This window comes from Tachyglossus aculeatus, chromosome 5 (genome assembly GCF_015852505.1).
Source record: "Tachyglossus aculeatus isolate mTacAcu1 chromosome 5, mTacAcu1.pri, whole genome shotgun sequence".
NCBI lineage: Eukaryota > Metazoa > Chordata > Mammalia > Monotremata > Tachyglossidae > Tachyglossus > Tachyglossus aculeatus.
This window is the reverse complement of record NC_052070.1, coordinates 102873729-102895127: the sequence shown is the minus strand read 5'-3', so window position 1 is coordinate 102895127 and position 21399 is coordinate 102873729. Positions and strand designations below refer to the sequence as shown.

Here is a 21399-nt window from a genome sequence, read left to right as displayed (position 1 = left end):
TGAAAGTAAGCCATTGGCATACCCCCAAACAGGGGATGGGTGTGGGGGTCTCCTGGTTTTGTTATTCCACACGGAACAGGAAAAAGACCTTACCCTTCCCCAGGAGACCTCGGGTCCCCTGTTAGCAGAGTTGCCCAATGCGGTCAGTCATTACTTCTTGCCTTTGATGGATTGTCTTCACCCTTAGGAAGGAGAAGAACAACGTAGTGAAAAGGGCACGGGATTGGGAGTCCCGCCTGGCTCCTAGTCCCATCTCCCCCTCTGGTTTATTGGCTAACCCTCAGTGAACACTTAATCACTCTGAGCCTTAGCTTTCTCCTCTATACATTGGTGATAAGATAGACTGTGAGTCCCCCGAGGGATATAAATTGGGTCTGATCTGACCATTTTGAATCTACGTCAGTACTTCGGCTGGAGCCAAGCACTTAGGGCTCGCTTTGTTAATGCTGTAATTGATTCATCACTTACCCAGGATAATTAATGGATCGGATATCACCACCTCCCAATAGGAAAGAGCACCAGAGAATTGGAGAAGAAGGAGTATAACCAGGAGCAGGAGAAGGAAGGAGAAGAGGAAGGAGGATTAAGGAATACAGAAGAAGGGAGGAAGAAGAAGAAGGTGAGGGGGAAGAGAATAACGAGAAGTCAAAGGAGTAGAAAGAAGGAGAGGAGCTGTAGAGGAGAAGAATGAGGAAGAGGAAGTAAAAGAGGAAAAGATATAATGAGAGGAGGAAGAGTCAGGCAGTCAATACTATTTATTGAGCAATTACTGTGTGTAGATCACCGTTATAAGTGCTTGGGAAAGTACAATATAACAAAATAAGACACATTCCCTGTCCACATTGAGCTTACACTATAAAGGAGGAAACAGACAATACAAATAAATAAATAAAATTGCAGATATGTACATAAATGCTGTGGGACCGGGATGGAGGATGAATAAAGGGAGTCATTCAGGGAGACGCAGAATGGAGTGGGAGAAGGGGAATGGAGGGCTCATTAGAGGAGATGTGCCTTCAATAAGGCTTTAAAAGTGGTGAGAAAATTTGCCTGTCTTCTGAAGAGGGAGGCCACTATGGGCCAGAGGCAGGATATGGGCGAGAGATTGACGGTGAGAAGGTACAGTGAGAAGGACAGCGTTAGAGGAGCCAAGGGTGAGGGCTTGGCTGTAGAAGGAGAGTAATGAGGGGAGATAGGAGATGGCAAGGTGATTGAGTGCTTTGAAACCGATGGTCAGGATATTCTGTTTAATGCGGAGGTGGATGGGCAACCGTTGGCGGTTCTTGAGGAGTGGAGAAACATGGACTGGGCGTTTTTGTAGAAAAATTAACCGGGTGGCACAGTGAAGCATGGACAGGAGTGGGAAGACGAAGCAGGGAGGTCAGTAAGGAGGCTGATACAGTAATCAAGTGCTCGGACTAATGAGGCAGCAGTTTGGATGGAGAGAAAAGGCAGACTTTAGCGAAGTTGTGAAGGTCGAACCGAAACGATGGATTGAATGTGTGAATTTAGTGAAAGCGATGAGTCAAGGCTAATGCCAAGGTTATGGGCTTGCGAGATAGGAAGGATGGTGGTGCCGTCTACAGTGATGGGAAAGTCAGAGGAAGAACAGGATTTGGTTGGGAAGATAAGGAATTCTGTATTAGACATGTTTGAGGTGATGGTGGGACATCCATGAAGAGATGTCTTGAAGGCAGGCAGAAATATGAGACTGCAGAGAGGGAGAGAGATACGGGCTGGTGATGTAGATTTGGGAGGAGAAGAAGGAGGAGGTGGAGAAAGGGGAGGCTGGAGGGAGGCACTGACAGGTAGTGGACCACATCTCTAGGCCCGCTTCCTAGAGACCCCTCTAGGCTGTTTGGATCAGGGCTACTCTATATGATTACCTCAACCAGGCTGGAGCAGACAGAAGAGAAGAAGCAGACAGTCGAAAGAACGAAGAATAAACAAAGAGGTGGGAGCCAAAGAGATCCTCGTTGTCAGAAGAACCGGGAGCTTTCAGGGGAGGGTAGGCACACCCTTACAGTGGGCAAAGAACCAGCACCTAGGAAAGGCCGATGGATCTCCTGGAACAGAATCGGGAGAACTTTTACATGCCCCCTCTGACCAAAGCTTATATAGTTTTGTTGTGCAGCAGCAGGATCCTGAAACACGGACCGTCCGGGGGGTGGGGGGAATCGTTCGTTGGTTGGTCCACGGGCTCTTCTCTCCGTCTTAGACTGTTCCTGCACCTGCCCTCGGCTCCCCAGTCTCTCCCGTTGCTCCTGCAGGTTCGTCTGACGCCACCATTCAACCATGGGAAATGGCATGGGGCTGACAGAGTTCATTTTCGAGGGGCTCACAGATGATCCCCATCTGCAGGGTCTGATCTTCCTCGTCCTCTTCCTCACCTAAGCATTAAACGTCACCGGGAACCTGACCATCGTCACCCTCACCCTCCCGGACTCCCGCCTCCGCACCCCCATGTACTTCTTCCTGCGCAGTTTCTCCTTGCTGGAGATTGCCTTCACATCTGCCTTCATTCCCAGGTTCCTGGTCACCATCGTCACCGGAGACAGAACCATTTCCTTTTCCAGCTGCTTCGCTCAGCTGTTCTTCATCTTCTTCCTGGGGATGACGGAGTTCTGCCTTCTGGTCGCCATGTCCCACGACCGCTACTTCGCACTCTGACGGCCTCTACATTACACGACAGTCATCAGCGGGGTCGTCTGCTCCCTTCTCGTCCTCTGTTTATTTCTCGCCAGTTATCAGATCGTATTCCCACCGGTTGTGATGGTCCCCTGGCTAGACATCTGCGACTCCAACATGCTAAACCACTTGACCTGCTATTCTTCCCCAGTTATGGGGCTCTCGTGCACAGACACACGCTTCCTGGAGCTGATGATTTTCTTCTAGTCCTTCGGGACACACCTGGTCACCCTGACACTTTTATGACCGCATCCTACACGGCTATCATCCACACCATCCTGAAATTGCCCTCTGCTCAGCAGAGGAAAAAGGTCTTTTCCACCTGCTCTCCCACGTGGACATCGTCTCCATCACATATGGCAGTTGCATCTTCATGTACATCAAACCGTCCACCAAGGACAGGGTGGAACTGACCAACGGGGTGGCGGTGCTCAACATTTCCATTCCCCCCATGCTGAACCCCTTCACCCTGTGGAACGAGAGGTCAAGCAGGCCTTCAGGGCCCTGGTGTACAGGATTAGGCTTTCCTCCAGGAAGTGAGGGCTCATATGCGATATAATATGACAGGAAAATCTGCAGGAGTCGCAAAATGTCAATGACAGAGACTCGGCGCCTCTACGTTAACCTAATGCTTCATCTGCTGCCCGACAAACAGTACCTGGATATTCTTCAGCCCTCTGTGCACCCCCACATCCTCTCTCCTGGAAATACCTCCCCTGTGCAGGTCTCCCTGCTACCCTAGCCCTTCTGCCTTCGACCATTCAGAGGAGAACGTTTCCCTTTCCCTCCACGTGGTATAGACGTTCCAAGGTTTGCTCTGCAAGTCAGTGCCGAAGCCTATGGAGTACTACAGGTGCAATGTGATGTGCGGTGTTGTTTCCCCTTCCCCTGGCTCCACCCCCTTTCTCCTGCCTTGAGCTCCCTCACATTTCATACTTGCCAGACCACAATTCTCTGTTTTAACAAGCCCTTCTGAAATCCCTCTTCCTCCAGGAGTTCTTCCCAATTTATTTTTTTTTTACTCAGGTCTCACCCTTCCAACTACCACCTCAGCACTCATTGAATTCCAACAACTCATAGCATTTCAATTTAATCTCTCCCAGTTAATCTCCTTTCATCTTAATTTGAAGATTTAATTCTAGTTCTAGCACAATTCTAGAATTCTAGCACAGATGACCTTATTTAAATCCATCTTCAGCACTGTGCATTCATCTTTATTCAGCTGTGCATTCTATTATTTAATCTCGCCATTCTAGTGGTAAATTATTATTATTGCTTATTATTATTGTTATTGTTGTTGCATTTGTTCATTGCTTTCTGAGTGCCAACCACTGTACTAAGCACTAGGGTAAGTACAAGACCATCAAGTCGGTTGCAGTCCCTGTTCCAAACTAAACGCCCAGTCTAAATTGGATGTAGAACAGGTATTGAATCCCCAATGAACAGCTAAGGAAAGTGAGGCAGAGAAAAGTTGTGACACACGGTTACATAGCAGAGGAGTGGCAGAGCAGGGATTAGAACCTGGGTCCTGGGACTTCCAGGCCTGTGCTGTTTCCTCTAGGATATGCTACTTCTCATTTTTCTCATACTTTCCTTCCTCATTAGAGGGCAATATTCTTGAGGAGAGGGGATGTGTTTGTTTATTCTATTATAGTATCTCAATAATTTAGCACTTCTTAGTAAGCACTCACTAAATACCACTGATTGGCTGATTGATTGGGTAAGGAATAGTACAGTTCACATTTCTCTGGAGGAACTCATAGCAACCACTACTACTACAGTACGAGATCTTCTATTTAAGCTCTTACTTTCCAATAAATATACCTTCCTATTTTATCCACAATGCGTTTTGTGTGTTTCCTGGCAAGATTGTAAACTCCTTGAATCTTACTTCTATTAATGGGTTTTTTTGTTGGTTTTTTTTTGTTTTTATTTTCTCAGCGTTTAGCACGGAGGTCTGCATACAGTTAATGCTACTGATAGATTGGAATTGTGTGCTTTCCTCCTGGGAAGGGTTTGGGAAAGAACTGGTGGCTATGAATCCCCGAGGGTGGTTTCTGGGTGGGACCAGTGCTGATATTAACAGCTGGAATCCAGGTGCAAGTTCATTCATTCAGTCATATTTATTGAGCACTTACTGTGTAGAGAACACTGTACTAAGCGCCTGGAAAGTACAATTCAGAAATAAATGGCTGAAGTAAGAAAGCGGAGCCCAGCCAGAAGGCCCTGTTTTAGGGTAGGACAGTATAGGGCTGGTGGATGAGCCTCTCCCGTCCCCCAGGCCAAGACCGGCGTAACTGTCCCTCCGCAAGAAAGAACCCATCCAGGGCTTGCAGGCTGCGTCCCTGCAATCCCCACTTCACCTATGGGCGCTGAGCTCCTGGCACTGCCCTTCGAGTCCCCCCCCCCCCCCCGGCCCCGTTCTCCAGGGCTCCGATCTCCACTGGCTGCCATCGCGGGGAACGGTTTAAGCTCCTTACTGCTCCTGACTTCTGGCACCGGTACACGGAGTTCGTCGCGAACAGAGTCAATAAAACCATCCTGGCTTCTGACACGTTGGTCTTAAGAGTCACCCACCTCCCCGCACGGAGATCTGGGGTCAGTGGCTGTGGCTGCTCGAATCCGGGCCACGAGAAAGTGAAAGGCCTCCTCTGGCTACCGTCTCCTGTTGCTCTTGTCTTATTTGTCGTTGCCTTTATGTTTCTATCGCCAGCCCTCTGTCCATTTATGCTTACATGGGGAGCCTTCCAGAGACCGTGTCTAATTCTCCCCTGGGTAATTTTCCCAGTGCTTACTGCAATGCTTTTCCCCATTTCTACTCCTTGCTCCGTTGCTAGAGGAGAGAGGGGACCTCCTCTCTGTGATCTCTGAGAGCTTTACGCGTTCCCCGAGGTTCTGCAGTGTGGGACGATCACCTGGGGTAGGGTCTGTCTCTCTGGGTTCTGGATCGGATCTGCTCTCGGAAGTTTGGTGAGGACAAAGGGAGGGATTCTGACCTTCGGATGGTATGGGGCGGGGCCCTCAAGAAAGGGTCTGCTTGTCGAGGACCCAGAAGGAGGAGGCAGGCTGTAGGGAGGAGGCCCGGGTTTGAAGAGGTTAGACAATGTTCCCTGGTCAAGACCCTCTCCTCCTCTGGTGCAGCAACAGCATGCCGGCTTCAAGCGGGACCGAGTGCGGTCTTCTGGGTTCACCTTCTGAGGGGCGCCATCAGGGATCTGATCCTCGGGAAAGTGAGTCGGTCTCTGTTCTCCTCCCTGTTTTCCCCCTTCATCATCCTCTCCCCGAAAGACTGTGAGCCCACTGTTGGGTAGGGGCCGTCTCTATATGTTGCCAACTTGTACTTCCCAAGCGCTTAGTACACTGCTCTGCACACAGAAAGCGCTCAATAAATACAATTGATTGATTGATTGATTGATTGATTGATTGAAAGTGTATGTGGAGCTCATGGGAGCTGGCTCTTGTGCCCTCCTGTCTCTGGAACCCACCCACGCACTTTATCCGTTAGTCGGGATGACAATGGACATGAATTAACATTATTAATTTTATCGTCATCATTACTTTTATTTCATTGACTATTAACATTGTTGTTGTTATGACATTTAGTAAGCACTTACTGTTTACTGAGCACTTAGATAGACGCATGGTTATGCTATCGGACACAGTTCCGGACACAGACGGGCCTCCCAACCTTATCCCCATTTTGCAGAGGAGAAAATGGAGGCCCAGAGAAGTGAAAGTGCTTCTTCGAGGTCATGCAGCAGGCCAGGGGCAGAGTTGGAATGACAGCCCAGGTCTCCCAGAAACTAGCCCCAAGCTGTGATCCTTAAATTAACGAGTCCTCTTCATATCTCCTGGCCCAGGGCAAACCATCACAACCTTAGTAAAGTGAGTGAGCAGAAACCATGGAGATCTCCCCGAACAGGGGTAGGGGGCGTCTCCTGCGACGATTTCATTCCATATGGAACAGGAGGAAGATCTTACCCCCAACCTGGAGATCCCGGGTTCCCTGTTAGAGAGGTTGTCCAGTCAGGTCAGTCATCACATCTTGCCTGTGATGGAGCTGTCTTTACTCTTCGGGAGGAGGCAGAGCAACCTAATGAAAACAGCATGGGCTTGGTAGTAAGGAGGCTTGTCTTCTAGACAAAATTCTCCCTCTGGCCTACAGGGGGACCCTGGGCAAACATTTCACCACTCAGCTTCGTCCTCAATAAAATGAAGATAAGATAGACCGTGAGCCTCCTAAGGGACAGGAATTGGGTCCGATCTGACCATTCGAATCTACCTCAGTACCTCAGAAGGTGCGTAGCATATAGGGAGTGCTTTGTTAATGTTGTAACTGATTCATACATTGCACAGGATAATTCCTGAACCGTGTATAACTGCTGCCCAATAGAAATATTGGACACCAGAGAAGTGGAGAAGGTGTACGACCAGGAGCAGCAGGAGGGGGAAGAGGGAATAAAGAAGTAGGGAGGAAGAGGAAGAAGAGCTATAATGGGAGGAAGAAGGCAAGGGGAAAGAGGAGAACAAGAAGTTAGAGGAGAAGAAAGAGGAGGAAGAGAAGGAGGAAGAAAAGGGAAGCAGAGGTAGAGGAGAAAGTGTAATGAGAAGAGGAAAATGAGAATGGAAAAGAAAGAAAAAGAGAAGGACGAGGAGGAAGGAGAGAGGTAATGGAAGGTAGTGGTTCACATCTTTGTGGCTCTGCCACTTGTCAGCTGTGTGTCTTTGGGCAAGTCACTTACCTTCTCTGTGCCTCATTTACCTCATCTGCAAAATGGGGATTAAAACTGGGAACCCCACATGGGATGACCTGATCACCTTGTACTCTCCCCAGCGCTTAGAACAGTGCTTTGCACATAGTAAGCGCTTAATAAATGCTATTATTATTATTATTATTGTTATTATTATTATTATTATTATTACCTTTGGCCCCATTCCCTAGAGGCCGCCCTCCCCCGATCCAGGCTGTATAAATCAGGGCCGCTGAAACTGACTAAGAGATTCTGGCAGGCGCAGATAGAAGGGCAGAAGCAGGCAGTCGAAAGACGGAGAAATAAAATAAGAAGTAGGAGCCAGAGAGAACTAGGCTGCCAGAAGAACGGGTAGCTTTCAGGGAACAGTGAGATCACCTACTGTGGGCAGGGAAAGGACCAGGGGTAGAGAGCTGACCTAGAAGAGAGGCGTAAAACGGGTGTCCAAGAGACTCCAGTGGATCGGCTGGAGTGGACCTGGGGACAGTTTCCTAGCAAACCCCCTCTGACCACAGTATTCATTCAGTCGTGTTTATCGAGGGCTTACTGTGTGCGGAGCACTGTACTAAGCGCTTAGCACAGTATGCATGGTTGGGTCATGGGGCAACCGGAGCCTGAACCACTGACCGTCCAGGGGAAGGGGAATCGCTTGTTGGTAGGTCCATAGGCTCTTTTCCCCATCTCAGGCTGTTCCTGTACCTGCCCTCACCTCCCCCATCTCTCCCATTGCTTCTGCAGATTTGGCTGACTTCACCATCCAGCCATGGGAAATGGCACGGTGGTGACAGAGTTCATCCTAATGGGGCTCACAGATGACCACCAACTGCAGGCTCTGATCTTCCTCGTCCTCTTTCTCACTTATGCAGTGAACATCTCCGGAAACCTGACCATCGTCATTCTAACCCTGCTGGACTCTCGCCTCGGCACCCCTATGTACTTCTTCCTGCGCAGTTTCTCCTTGCTGGAGATAGCCTTCACATCCGCCTACATTGCCATATTCCTGTTCACCATCGTCACCGGAGACAGAACCATTTCCTTTTCCAACCACTTCACTCAGCTGTTCTTCAGCATCTTCCTGGCGGTGACGGAGTTCATCCTCCTGGCCGCCATGTCCTACGACCGCTATGTTGCCATCGGCCGGCCCCTGCTCTACACCTCGGTCATGAGCCGGGGCGTATGCTCCCTGCTGGTCCTCTGCTCATTTCTTTCCACTTATCTGATCGTGTTCTCACTGGATGTGATGGCCACCCGGCTAGACTTCTGCGACTCCAACATCCTCAATCATTTTTTCTGCGATTCCTCCCCCATGTTGGGACTTTCCTGCACAGACACGCGCTTCCTGAAGCTGATGCCTTTCCTCCTGTCCTTGGGGACGCTTCTAGGTACCTTGGTGCTAATGACTCCGTCCAACGCGGCCATTGTCCTCGCCATCCTGAGGCTGCCATCTGCCCAGCAGAGGAGAAAGGCCTTTTCCACCTGCTCCTCCCACGTGGTCGTGGTTTCCATCACATATGGCAGTTGCATCTTCATGTACATCAAACCGTCCGCCAAGGACAGGGTGGAATTGACAAAGGGGGTGGAGGTGCTCACCACGTCTGTGGCCCCCATGCTGAACCCCTTCATTTATACCCTGCGGAACGAGCAGGTCAAGCAGGCATTCAGGGCCCTGGTGCACCGGATTGGGTTTTTCTCCAGGAAATGAGGGCTCACCTGCAAGAAAACGCCACAGGAAAATCTGCAGGAGTCTCAAAAGAACTCGGCGCCTGTACATTAGCCTAAGGCTTCATCTGCTTCCTGACAACCACGACCTGGCATTTCTCCGTCCAAATGTGCACCACCACACCCACCTTCCTGGAAATCCCTCCCCTAGCCAGGTCCCCCTGCTACCTCAGCCCTCCTCCCTGGACCACTCAGTGGAGAGTTTAGCCTTTTCTTCTGCATAATAAAAACATTCCTAGGTTGACTCAACGAGTCGCTGTCGAAACCAATAACCAACCCCAGATTTTTTTGAAAATCTCTCTCCGTGTCTGAGCTAAATTACTGTGTCCAACCCGATTAACTTTTATCTACCCCAGGGCAAGGCACATAATAAACACTTAACAAGTACCATTATTATTATTATTGTTAGTCCTTGCTCCTGTAGCAATGAGGTTACTGGTTATCACGGAGAGGGCAAACCAAAGGTTCAGCACCTTTCAACCCCATCCTCTCCCTCTCACCTCCCACTCCCCCACCCAATCTCCACCCTAGCACACTCCCCCTCTCTTTCCCACCTTCTAACATCCATCCTCAGCATTTACATAAATGAATATGTTAAGTTGAAATTTTAGCGATTTAATATGGTTTGGGCTGATATTCCAATCTGTCCCATTTGTTCTACTCCTTATCTGATCCTTGTTCTTATAGTGGCTCCCACTCTTTGGAAATCATCCCTATCAGTCTCCCCCATTCTATTGGAAACATCAGGATGGCAGGAACCGTATGTCCTTCTCTACTTGTCTTCTCCCAAGCACTCCATACAGTACCTAAGACTTAGAAGGCTGTCTATAAATTCTATTTAATTGATGGATGGATTGATTAACATTCAATAAGCATGGCCTAGTGGACAGTAAAGGGACTGGGAATCAGAGGATTTGGGCTTTAGTCCCAGCTCTGACATTTGTAGACTATGTGACCTTGGGTAAATCACTTAATTTCTCTATGCCTTTGTTACCACATCTGCAAAATGGGGATTAAGACTGTGAACCCTACGTGGGACTGATTAGCTTGTATGTACTCCAGCACTTAGTATAGCGCCTATCACATAGTAAGTGTTTAGCAAACACCATTAAAAACATTTTTCAAAATGCTATAGATTGATAGATGGATTGCTTAGCTGTACAATAAACACCATGGATTGACTAACGGAGTGACTGATTGACTTGATTGATTGATTGATTGATTAAATGATAGGCCTAGCATCTCATTTAGTACTGGGGGAGCAGAGTATGTGCCTGAAGGAAGCTGATTTGCCATCCTTGCCATTGTTGTGGAAAATGATACCTAGTAGAGGGACGGATCCCTGCTCACTCCTGGAAGCCCTAGGCAGAGGGGCCTAAATTTAATGATTGACTGCTCGGTCAGCACATGACCCGGAATCCCACAAGAAGGGACAGCTCAGCGCAGCCGAAAAGGACTCGGCCAGACCCGAGGCCGAGGGACAGTCTGTGTCCCCATGAGAAACATATGCCACTACGCGAACTGCAGGCAGGGGACAGGGCACTAGTAACATCCGTGGAGACTTTCCGGCAAGGTTCTTGTCATCCTGAGCTCCCAAAAAACTGAAAAAAGTTCCAGCTGCCACCTCCAGCCCACAACCACTGAACGGGTATTCTGGGAAGAAATGTACCTGGAGGCGTCGATCTGGGGGACCCCCAATAGGAGGAAAGGGATGTGTCTGACTCTCTCAGTCGGGCGCCCTGTGTCTGCCCAGACCTGATTTAGCGGAGGCCTGTGGCACCCCGTGCAGAAGGAAGTGGAGGAATAGAGTGTCAGAGGGGCTGAGGGCTAGGAATTCTGTTCAGAAAATGTCGGGCAGAGGCTTCCTGGGGAGTGGGAGACTCAGCGCTAGAGCTGCAGCTAGAACTGCTTTGGAATAGAGTTTTCCCCATTTTGTACCGGTGCCCCCAAGTTATCATCATAGCCGCAAATGCCTCCTGTGTCTCCTCCTGCACAGGGAAGAGAGAAAAGGGATCCCTCTTCCTTTCCACTTGATAGACAGAGACACCTTAGCTCCCTTCTGTTTCCATCTCACATAAGAGGGTAGAACATACAGGTTAAGCAAGAGAGAGCTAAGGCGGGAAAATAGACCAAAAGATTGGGTAGGGAGAGCTTCAATCTAGTATAGGTGGTAGGCAATGGAGGACCCATAAGGGAAGGGAGGGAGGGAGGGAAGGAGAGAGGAACTGAAGGATGCTACCTCTCCCAAAGGGGTGTTATGTAGAGAGCACCATCATTATCATTATTAACACAGATTCAATCTTTAGCTCCTAGTCAGGGACCTAATCCCACACCTTCCCAGGACGTCTCAGCACATGGCAGACAGTCCAGGTACTGAGATCGGGCCGCTTACATGGGTGGGGTTTCAACACATCCTTTCATTTTCATGAGGCCGCCCTGAGTTCCATTAGCAAGGAAGGAGTGGCAGGACCCTGGGGATCAAAGCAGGAAATCCCCCGATAGAAGGTAAGCTTTTTGAAGGCAGAGGTAATGTCTATTATTTTATGGTACATTCCTATTATGTGCCAAGAATTGTTATAAGCACTGGGACAGATATAAAATAATCAGAATGGAAACAGTCCCTGACCTACATGGGGAATAGTCCAAGTAGGAAGGAGGCATCCATATTAATCCCCATTTTATGATATTTGTTAAGCACGTACTATGTGTCAAACACTGTTCTAAGTGCTGGAGTGGGTATAAAATAATCAGGTTGGACCCAGTCCTTGTTCTGCATGGGGTTCAGTCTAAGTAGGAGGGAGAACAGGAGAACCGAGGCTCAGAGAAGTTATGGCCATATAGCAGGTAAATGGCAGACCCGAGAGTAGAACCCAGGCTCTCTGACTTCCAAGTCCGTGTTCTTTTCTACTAGACCACGATGCTTCCCTGCTGTTGACTTTCCTGACTTTCCCTGACTTTCCCATCTCTGTTGACGGCACTACCATCCTTCCCGTCTCACAAGCCCGCAACCTTGGTGTCATCCTCGACTCCGCTCTCTCATTCACCCCTCACATCCAAGCCGTCACCAAAACCTGCCGGTCTCAGCTCCGCAACATTGCCAAGATCCGCCCTTTCCTCTCCATCCAAACTGCTACCTTGCTCATTCAAGCTGTCATCCTATCCCGTCTGGACTACTGCACCAGCCTTCTCTCTGATCTCCCATCCTCGTGTCTCTCTCCACTTCAATCCATACTTCATGCTGCTGCCCGGATTATCTTTGTCCAGAAACGCTCTGGGCATATTACTCCCCTCCTCAAAAATCTCCAGTGGCTACCAATCAATCTGCGCATCAGGCAGAAACTCCTCACCCTGGGCTTCAAGGCTCTCCATCACCTCGCCCCCTCCTACTTCACCTCCCTTCTCTCCTTCTACTGCCCATCCCGCAACCTCCGCTCCTCCACCGCTAATCTCCTCACTGTACCTCGTTCTCGCCTGTCCCGCCGTCGACCCCCGGCCCACGTCATCCCCCGGGCCTGGAATGCCCTCCCTCTGCCCCTCCGCCAAGCTAGCTCTCTTCCTCCCTTCAAGGCCCTGCTGAGAGCTCACCTCCTCCAGGAGGCCTTCCCAGACTGAGTCCCCTCCTTCCTCTCCCCCTGCTCCCCCTCTCCATCCCCCCATCTTACCTCCTTCCCTTCCCCACAGCACCTGTATATATGTATATATGGTTGTACATATTTATTACTCTATTTATTTATTTATTTATTTATCTTACTTGTACATTTCTATCCTATTTATTTTATTTTGTTGGTATGTTTGGTTCTGTTCTCTGTCTCCCCCTTTTAGACTGTGAGCCCACTGTTGGATAGGGACTGTCTCTATGTGTTGCCAATTTGTACTTCCCAAGCGCTTAGTACAGTGCTCTGCACATAGTAAGCGCTCAATAAATATGATTGATTGATTGATTGATTGATTGACTCAAGGTATACAATTAATGGATTAACTGACAGTAGGTTCCATCCCCAAAAGAGACTCAGCCACCCTGGGCCTAACCACCATTTGTAGAAAAGAGATGTCCGTTGCTCCACCTCATTTGCTCTCCTCTTGATCACCTGGACAGAGAATTGATGGTTTGGAATGACTGAAGCTGTGCCCCACCCCAAATCTGCAACCCCAATCCGGGTATTAAAGTTTCACAGCCAAATCCAACACAGCAACCTCAATCCATTTGCAACTCCTGACTTTCATTGTTCTTACATTTGGTCCCCGTGGGCCCATCAGGAACCGAAGAGTATAAAACCCCACTCTTGCTAATGCAGTAGGTAGGGAAGCCCATCTCCTGAACCAGGGGGCCAGATTGTCTTCGCTGCTGTGAACAGAGAAAACTGGATGCCTTCCTTTCCTCCTGCTTCCTAGAGGACGCAGAAACCTTCACTTCGTTAGGAGTGGATGGGTTCACGTGTCCAATAGTGATGGGAGGGCGAGGAAGGGAGTAGGATCTGAGCAGTTGCCCGTCAGCACGGAGCAACCGAGAAGGTGGGAAATTCTATACAGACATGACGCTAACCCAGCACCACTACCCCGGCCCCAGGCCACGACAGGCGTTTGGGGTGACCTTCAGAATCAGGGCGAAGTCCTCGGTAAGTGAGGATCTCTCAGGGTTGCCTTGGTCGTTTCCTTTCACGTTATGGATTTCTGAGCATCAATCCGTGGAATTCTGCGTCCACCTTCCCTCTAATGTAGAATTCCTGGAGCCTGAGACCCTGTCCTGGATCCTCCGTTCAGTACTGGTAATTATCAGAAAATCAATCAATCAATCAATCACTGGTATTTATTGAGGGTTATCTGTGTGCAGAGAACTTTATTAACACTTGGGAGAGTACTAAAGAGTTAGAAGACTCATTATATGTATTGTATATCCTTACAATATAAAGAAGAGACAGACATAAATATAAATCCATACGTAAATGACAGGTATGTACTGTATTACTGAAGCTGGGGTGAATAGCAAGTGATTTAAAGGTAAATATTCAAGTGTATAAGTGAGGCAGAAGGGAGAGGGAGCTAAATAGGGAAAACCTCTGGGATAAACAAATGCATAGGGCGCGCGCGCACACACACACACGCACGCACGCACACACCCCAGAACCTTATCCCCAGTCTACCCTTTGTCATTCTTTCTGATCCAAGCAGGATCTCTTTGATCCACGGAGGCTCCCTGGTGGCTGGTTAGTCTCTGAGCACCCCACTAGCTTCCTGTGTCCAGATCCTCTAATCTTCAAAGTAGTGCCGCCTACCGAAAAAAGACGGCCTGGAATTCAGAGTCCCTGAGTTCTAATCCCGGTTGTGCCACTTACCTGGCTTATAGCCTTGGTCCAATCACTTGAATTCTCTGCGTCAGTTTCCTCATCTGGAAACTGGGGATTCAATACTTGTTATTCCTCTTACTTAGATTGTTAGTCCCATTTGGGATCTAATTGTCTTCTATCTGCCCCCAGCGCTTTATAAAGTGCTTGGCACATAGCTAGGACTTGACTTCCTCTCTTCCCACTCCTTTTCATATCGCCCTGACTGACTGCCTACATTCAGCAACATCAACACCACCTCCCCCGCCCCAGCCCCAGAGCACCTATGTACATATCCGTAATTAATTTATTTGCATTAATATCTGTCTCACCCTCTAGACTGTAAGCTCGTTGTGGACAAGGAATGTGTCTAGTATATTGTTGTGTTGTACTCTACCAAGCTCTTAGTACAGCGCCCTGCACACAATAAGAGTGCAGTATATACAACTGATGAATTGACAGAAACCTAAGTTTTTATTCACTCAAGACAGACATTCCGAACTCGTCTCCTGAGGGTCTTCTCCTTTTATCTGCCAGCATGTCCAGGGAATGATTGGGCTATGAGATCCTTAATGCTCACTGGGCCCTATGCTCATGGCCCCAAATTCACTTCCTTCCTCAAGACTCCTGATGTACTCAGTTCCTCACGCATTGATAGTTGATAAGTTGGGTGCATATATTGCGTTGAAATCTTGACATTCATGGATCGGTCAAAAGGCACTTTCTGCCCAGTCACATTTACACGAGGCATTTACACATCCATTGTCCAGGGGGCAACTGCACCCATTCTCAGCAATCATGCATACATGCTATTCAAATTCTTATTTTGACCATACTACCGGGAAATACGTTTACTTTTGCCTGCCCATGAGAAGGAAAGCTCTATATGGGAAGGGTATTTGTCACATCCTTGTGTGTATTTTCAGGAGAGATTAGAACAGTGTCCTGCTCCCAGTGGATGCTCAGTAAATATGATCTCCATTCCAAGTATTATCTCTATTCCGACCTTCACACAGGTTCCGGGTGCTTAAACCTAAGGATCGCTACTGGGACTATAATTCATTTGTTGTCCCGCATGGAGTTGTCAGCCATCAACCCATGAAGTCATCCCAAGGAATGGGTCCTGACCCGGCCATGCCCAAGATCACATGCACCAGGCTTGTAGTGGAGGACCCTGGGCATATCTACAGCTGTCCCTACCCAGCGGGAGGGGGGAAACAGCCCTCCATTCTCCTCCAGGAGATCAGACTGATGGTCCTCTTGGCGTTAGCCTGCGGGAGTCACTAGTCAACCATGAGGAGCCACACGCGAGTCACTAACTTCATCCTACTGGGGCTCACGGCCAACTCGAATTTACATGCGATGATTCCCCTCTACATGTCTGTCTCCTATACACAGAGTGTCACCGGCAACCTGACCATAGTCACCTTCACCATGATGGACCTCCGCCTCCACACCCCCATGTACTTCTTCCTACACTGCTTCTCCTTCCTGGAGATCTGATTCACGTCCACCTGCATTCCCAGATTTCTGGCCACCATTGTCACCCGGGACAGGACCATTTCCTACAACTGTTGTGCAACTCAGTTATTTTTCTTCATCCTGCTGGGGGCGACTGAGTTCTTCCTCCTGGCCGCCTTGTCTTACGACCGTTATGTCACCCTCTGCCGGTCGCTGCACTACACAACTGTCACGAGCCAAAGAGTCTGCACCCTGCTGGTCCTTTGCTCCTGTCTGACTGGGTTCATGGTCATCTTTCCTCTGGTTATCCTTGGTCTCCAACTGTACTTCTGTGGCCCTGTAACCATTGACCACGTTTTCTGTGACACCTCTCCTCTGCTCCTGCTCTCGTGCTCAGACACCTGGTTCCTGCATCTGATGGCTCTTGTCTTTTTTTATAATGGCATTTATTAAGTGCTTACTATGTGCAAAGCACTGTTCTAAGTGCTGGGGAGGTAACAAGGTGATCAGGTTGTCCCACTGGTGGCTCACAGTCTTAATCCCCATTTTACAGATGAGGTAACTGAGGCACAAAGAAGTTAAGCGACTTGCCAAAAGTCACACAGCTGACAATTGGCAGAGCTGGGATTTGAACCCGTGACCTCTGACTCCAAAGCCCGGGTTCTTTCCACTGAGCCACGCTGGCATGGGGACCCTCTGTTCACCCTAGCATTAGAGACTGCGTCCTTCATGGCCATCTCCCGTGTCATTCTGAGACTCCCCTCCACACAACAGAGGAGAAAGGTCTTTTCCACCTGCTCCTGCCACATAGTCGTGATCTCCATCATATACGGCAGCTGCATCTTTATGTATACCAAACCGTCTGCCAAGGAAAGTGTGGAACTGACCAAGGGGGTGGCAGTGTTCAACACGTCCTTGGCCCCCATACTGAACCCATTTATCTATACCCTGCGCAATCAGCAGGTTAAGCAGGCCTGACGGGGCACGGGACATCGGGTCGGATTTTCCTCCAGGAGGTGAGAACCCCTTGGAAACAAAATCCAGCAGGACAATGTGCAGGAGACGCAGAGGCTCGACCACAGAGACTCGGTGCCTGAAAAATAAAGAAAACTATGGTATTTGTTAAGCACTTACTGTGTGCCAAGCACTGTTCTAAGTGCTGGTGTAGACACAAAGTAAGAGGATTTTCCTATGTATGGCTCACAGTCTTAATCCCCATTTTACAGATCAGGTAACTGAGGCAGAGAGAAGTTAAATAACTGTCCCAAGGTCCCACAACAGACAAGTGGTAGAGCCAGGATTAGAACCCATGTTCTGTGACTCCCAATGCCATGCTCTTTCCACTTCCTCTCCGTAACGTTAGCCTAATGCTTTATCTGCTGCCCAACAAAAAGGAGCTGATGGTTATCCAACCCTCTGTCCGCCCCTGCACCCCCGCTTCTGGAAATTCCTCCTCTGGCCAGGTCCCTCTGTTCCCTCGGCCCTTTCCCCTCATCCACTCAAGGAAGAATCAAGCCTTTTCACTCTGAGTGATAGAGGCATTCCAAGACAATAGAATTCCCCAGGCGCAATGTGCTTTAGCAAATCTCCCAGCTAAGTGAGAGCCTGCAGCTGGAGGATTGACATCAGTGATCATTATGGGGAAGAAACCCAAAGATTAACTACCTTTTACTCCCATCCTCCCCACTCTCCTCTCTCACTCCCAACCTCTCCCTCTCCCTCTCACATCTAACCCCAGCATATTTGCATATGTATCTGTTATACTGTAATCTCACTGATTTGATCTGATTTTGGCAGACATTCTAATCTGTCCTATTTGCTTTACTCACTAGCTGACCCCTGTTTTTATTCTGGCTCCACTCTTCGGAAATCATCTCTATCTATATCCTCCATTCCATTGGAAAGTACTGGATGTCAGGAACCATGTGAGTTTCATCAGTGGTCATTCATTCATTGATTCAATCGTATTTATTGAGCTCTTACTGTGTGCAGAGCACTGTACTAAGCGTTTGGGAAGTGTACGTTGGCAACATATAGATACGACCCCTGCCCAACAACGGGCTCACAGTCTAGAAGGGGGAGACAGACAACAAAACAAAACATGTGGACAGGTGTCAAGTCATCAGAATAAATATAAATAAATCTAGATACACATCATTAACAAAATAAATAGAATAGTAAATATGTACAAGTAAAATAAATAGAGTAAAAATCTGTACAAACATATGCAGATGCTGTGGGGAGGGGAAGGAGGTAGGGCGGGGAGGTGATGGGAAGGAGAGGAAAAAAGGGGCTCAATCTGGAAAGACCTCCTGGAGGAGATGAGCTCTCAGTAGGGCTTTAAAGGGTGGAAGAAAGCTAGCTTCGCGGATGTGTGGAGGGAGAGCATTCCATGCCAGAGGGAGGACGTGGGCCGGGGGTAGCTGGCGGGACAAACGAGAACGAGGTACAGTGAGGAGGTTAGCGGCAGAGGAGCAGAGGGTGCGGGTTGGGCTGTAGAAGGAAAGAAGGGAAGTGAGCTAGGACGGGGCGAGGTGATGGAGAGCCTTGAAGCCGAGAGTGAGTACATTTTTCCTGATACGTAGGTTGCCTGGTAGCCACTGGAGATTTTTGAGGAGGGGAGTAACATGCCCAGAGCGATTCTGCACAATGAGGATCCAGGCAGCAGCGTGAAGTATAGATTGAAGAGGGGAGAAACAGGAGGATGGGAGATCAGAGAGGAAGCTGATGCAGTGATCCAGTCGGGATAGAAAGAGAGATTGAACCAGCAAGGTAGCGGTTTGGATGGAGAGGAAAGGGTGGATCTTGGCGATGTTGCGGACGTGAGACCGTCAGGTTTTGGTGACGAATTGGATGTGAGGGGTGAACAAGAGAGCAGAGTCGAGGATGACACAAAGGCTGCGGGCTTCTGAGATGGGAAGGATGGTAGTGCCGTCTACAGTGACGGGAATGTCAGGAAGAGGGCATGGTTGGGGAGGGCTAGATAAGAAGTTCAGTCGTGGACATACTGAGTTTTAGATGGAGGGCAGACATCCAGATGGAGATATCCTGAAGGCAGGAGGAGAACCGAGCCTGAAGGGAGGGAGATAGAGCAGGGGCAGAGATGTATATTTGGGTGTCATCAGCGTAGAGGTGATAGCTGAAGCCGTGGAAGCGAATGCGTTCACCAAGGGAGTGCGTTTAGATAGAGAACAGAAGGGGACCAAGACCTGTCCCTTGAGGAACCCCTACAGTAAGGGGATGGGAGGGGGAGGAGGAGCCTGCAAAGGAGACTGAGAATAATGGCCGGAGAGGTAAGAGGAGAACCAAGAGAGGACAGAGTCTGTGAAGCCAAGGTTGGATAGCGTGTTGAGGAGAAGGGAGTGGTCCAAAGTGTCGAAGGCAGCTGAGAGGTCAAGGAGGATTAGGATAGAGTAGGAGCCGTTGGATGTGGCAAGCAGGAGGTCATTGGTGACCTTTGAGAGGGAAGTGTCGGTGGAATGTAGGGGACGGAATCCAGATTGGAGGGGGTCAAGGAGAGAGTTTGCGTTGAGGAATTTGAGGCAGTGGGAGTAGACGACTCGTTCAAGGAGTTTGGAAAGTAATGTTAGGAGGGAGATAGGTCGATAACTAGAAGGGGAGGTGGGGTTAAGAGCGGGTATTTTTAGGATGGGAGAGACATGGGCATGTTTGAAGGCAGAGGGGAAGGAACCAGTGGAGAATGAGCGGTTGAAGATGGAAGTTAAGGAGGGGAGGAGGGAAGGGGAGAGAGATTTCATAAAATGAAATCACACTCCTTCCACCTCTGCTTCGGACCCCATTCTCTGTCATATTATGAAAACTCTTTCCCCTTCCCCATGGATGGAATACTTAACACTCGGTAAGCCCTCAATCAATGCTATTGGATTGACTGATGGATTCCTTTGCACTCAGCAAGTGCTCAATAAATACCATTTCATTAATTGATGGATTGCATTGGCTTTCGGAAAATACCCTGAGATGAACTGATGGATGGATTTGCACTCAGCAGGTGCTCAATTAATACCACTGATAGACTAAAGGAGCGACGGATTGACTAATTGACTGACCGATTGGCATTTGATTGATGGATTTTGGGCCTGGAATCCCAGTTCGTATGGTGGGGAGTATGTTGATATGAGACCACAGGTCCTAGAAGGGGTCTGAGGTTTCGAGGAGATCAGCAGGGATTACTGGGATTGAGCAAACAACAATAAATGACGGGCTGAGGGAAGCTTCGTAACACCTGTTCTACTATCCTTGTCGTTGTTCCTGGAAATGCTACCAAGTGGAGAGGCTGATCCCAGCCCTATCCTTCCCTGGTCACCCGAGGACAGGGAAAAGGAGCGTGGCCAGCAGCCCCGGGAGGTCCTAGGAGGAAGTGTTATATTTATTGATTAATTATTGATTGATTGATTAGGAGGGGAGGGCCGACAAAGACCCCGGACCTCAGGGGCGACAACTCAGATTGGAACCCCCTCCTCACAAGGCGGAGCTCAACCTAAGACACCGTTTGAAGTGGGGAAAAGGGAGCCACAGCAGCCCGGATACTGCCTCCTTGGCAAGAGAGCTCCGCGCTCGGGGCTCACCTCTCTGCCACGGAGCCAGAGCCTGAGAAAGGTGAGAAAACGAAGGGAAGGAGAAGACACCACTTATCAAAAGTTCAATCAATATCATTTACTCAACACCTGCTGTGTGCAGAACAGTTTTCTGAGTACTTCGGAAAGCCCAATAGATCTAGGAGATGCGATCTATCAGTCATTTTTATAATTCTCTCCCTTCCTCTCGCTTCTCATGGTTAGGTAGACAGACTCAGGTGATATAATAATGATAATAGTGGCATTTATTAAGCGCTTACTATGTGCAAGGCACTGTTGTTAGCGCTGATGAGGTAACAAGGGATCATGTTTTCCCACGGGGGGCTCACAATCTTAATCCCCATTTTAGGAATGAGGTAACTGAGGCACAGAGAAGTTAAGGGACTTGCCCAAATTCACACAGCTAACAATTGGTGGAGCCGGGATTTGAACCCATGACCTCTGACTCCAAAGCCCGGGCTCTCTCTACTGAGCCACGCTGCTTCTTTCGATCTTATGGGCAAAGATAACCTGGTTAAAGAAGAGACTGACAGTGGGAGGAAGGGATAGGACGACGGGTGAGGGCGCTGACAAAAGCTCCGCGAAAGACAAATGACTCTGTCCCACCTTCTGAGGGTGTACCGTGCTCGTGATGAGTTCATCTGAAACAGGAGAGGCAGAACCCTGTATCCAAAGCAGGAAATACTTCAATAAATGTTAAGTTCGTTTAAGGTTGGGATCATGTCTATTTTTTATGGTACTTGCCCACTATGTACCAAGCATTGTACTAACCGTTGGAGCAGGTACAAGATAGGCAGGACGGACACAATCCCTGCTGCCAGGAGAACATAATCTAAGTGGGAGAGTGTAGAATTCAATCCCCAT

General features: G+C 48.9%; 2 protein-coding genes across 2 annotated transcripts; both read left to right on the top strand.

The window, feature by feature from the left end:
- The first annotated feature begins 8202 nt into the window (after positions 1-8202).
- On the top strand, positions 8203-9141 carry LOC119928848 (olfactory receptor 6C74-like). The gene is made up of 2 exons (XM_038747364.1): positions 8203-8451; positions 8497-9141. The coding sequence occupies exons 1-2, from the start codon at positions 8203-8205 to the stop codon at positions 9139-9141; spliced, it is 894 nt and encodes a 297-aa protein (XP_038603292.1).
- Positions 9142-15772: 6631 nt separating this feature from the next.
- LOC119928847 (olfactory receptor 6C3-like) lies at positions 15773-16918 on the top strand. The gene is made up of 3 exons (XM_038747363.1): positions 15773-15942; positions 16006-16366; positions 16715-16918. The coding sequence occupies exons 1-3, from the start codon at positions 15773-15775 to the stop codon at positions 16916-16918; spliced, it is 735 nt and encodes a 244-aa protein (XP_038603291.1).
- Positions 16919-21399: the final 4481 nt, after the last annotated feature.

Excerpts from the sequence above, each read along its gene's own strand:
- LOC119928848 (XM_038747364.1), top strand. The coding sequence starts at position 8,203 with ATGGGAAATGGCACGGTGGTGACAGAGTTCATCCTAATGGGGCTCACA. Across the intron at positions 8,452-8,496 it reads CCATATTCCTGTTCACCATC|CTGTTCTTCAGCATCTTCCT; the intron begins GTCACCGGAGAC and ends CACTTCACTCAG.
- LOC119928847 (XM_038747363.1), top strand. The coding sequence starts at position 15,773 with ATGAGGAGCCACACGCGAGTCACTAACTTCATCCTACTGGGGCTCACG. Across the intron at positions 15,943-16,005 it reads CTCCGCCTCCACACCCCCAT|ATTTCTGGCCACCATTGTCA; the intron begins GTACTTCTTCCT and ends CTGCATTCCCAG. Across the intron at positions 16,367-16,714 it reads TCCTGCATCTGATGGCTCTT|AGGAGAAAGGTCTTTTCCAC; the intron begins GTCTTTTTTTAT and ends TCCACACAACAG.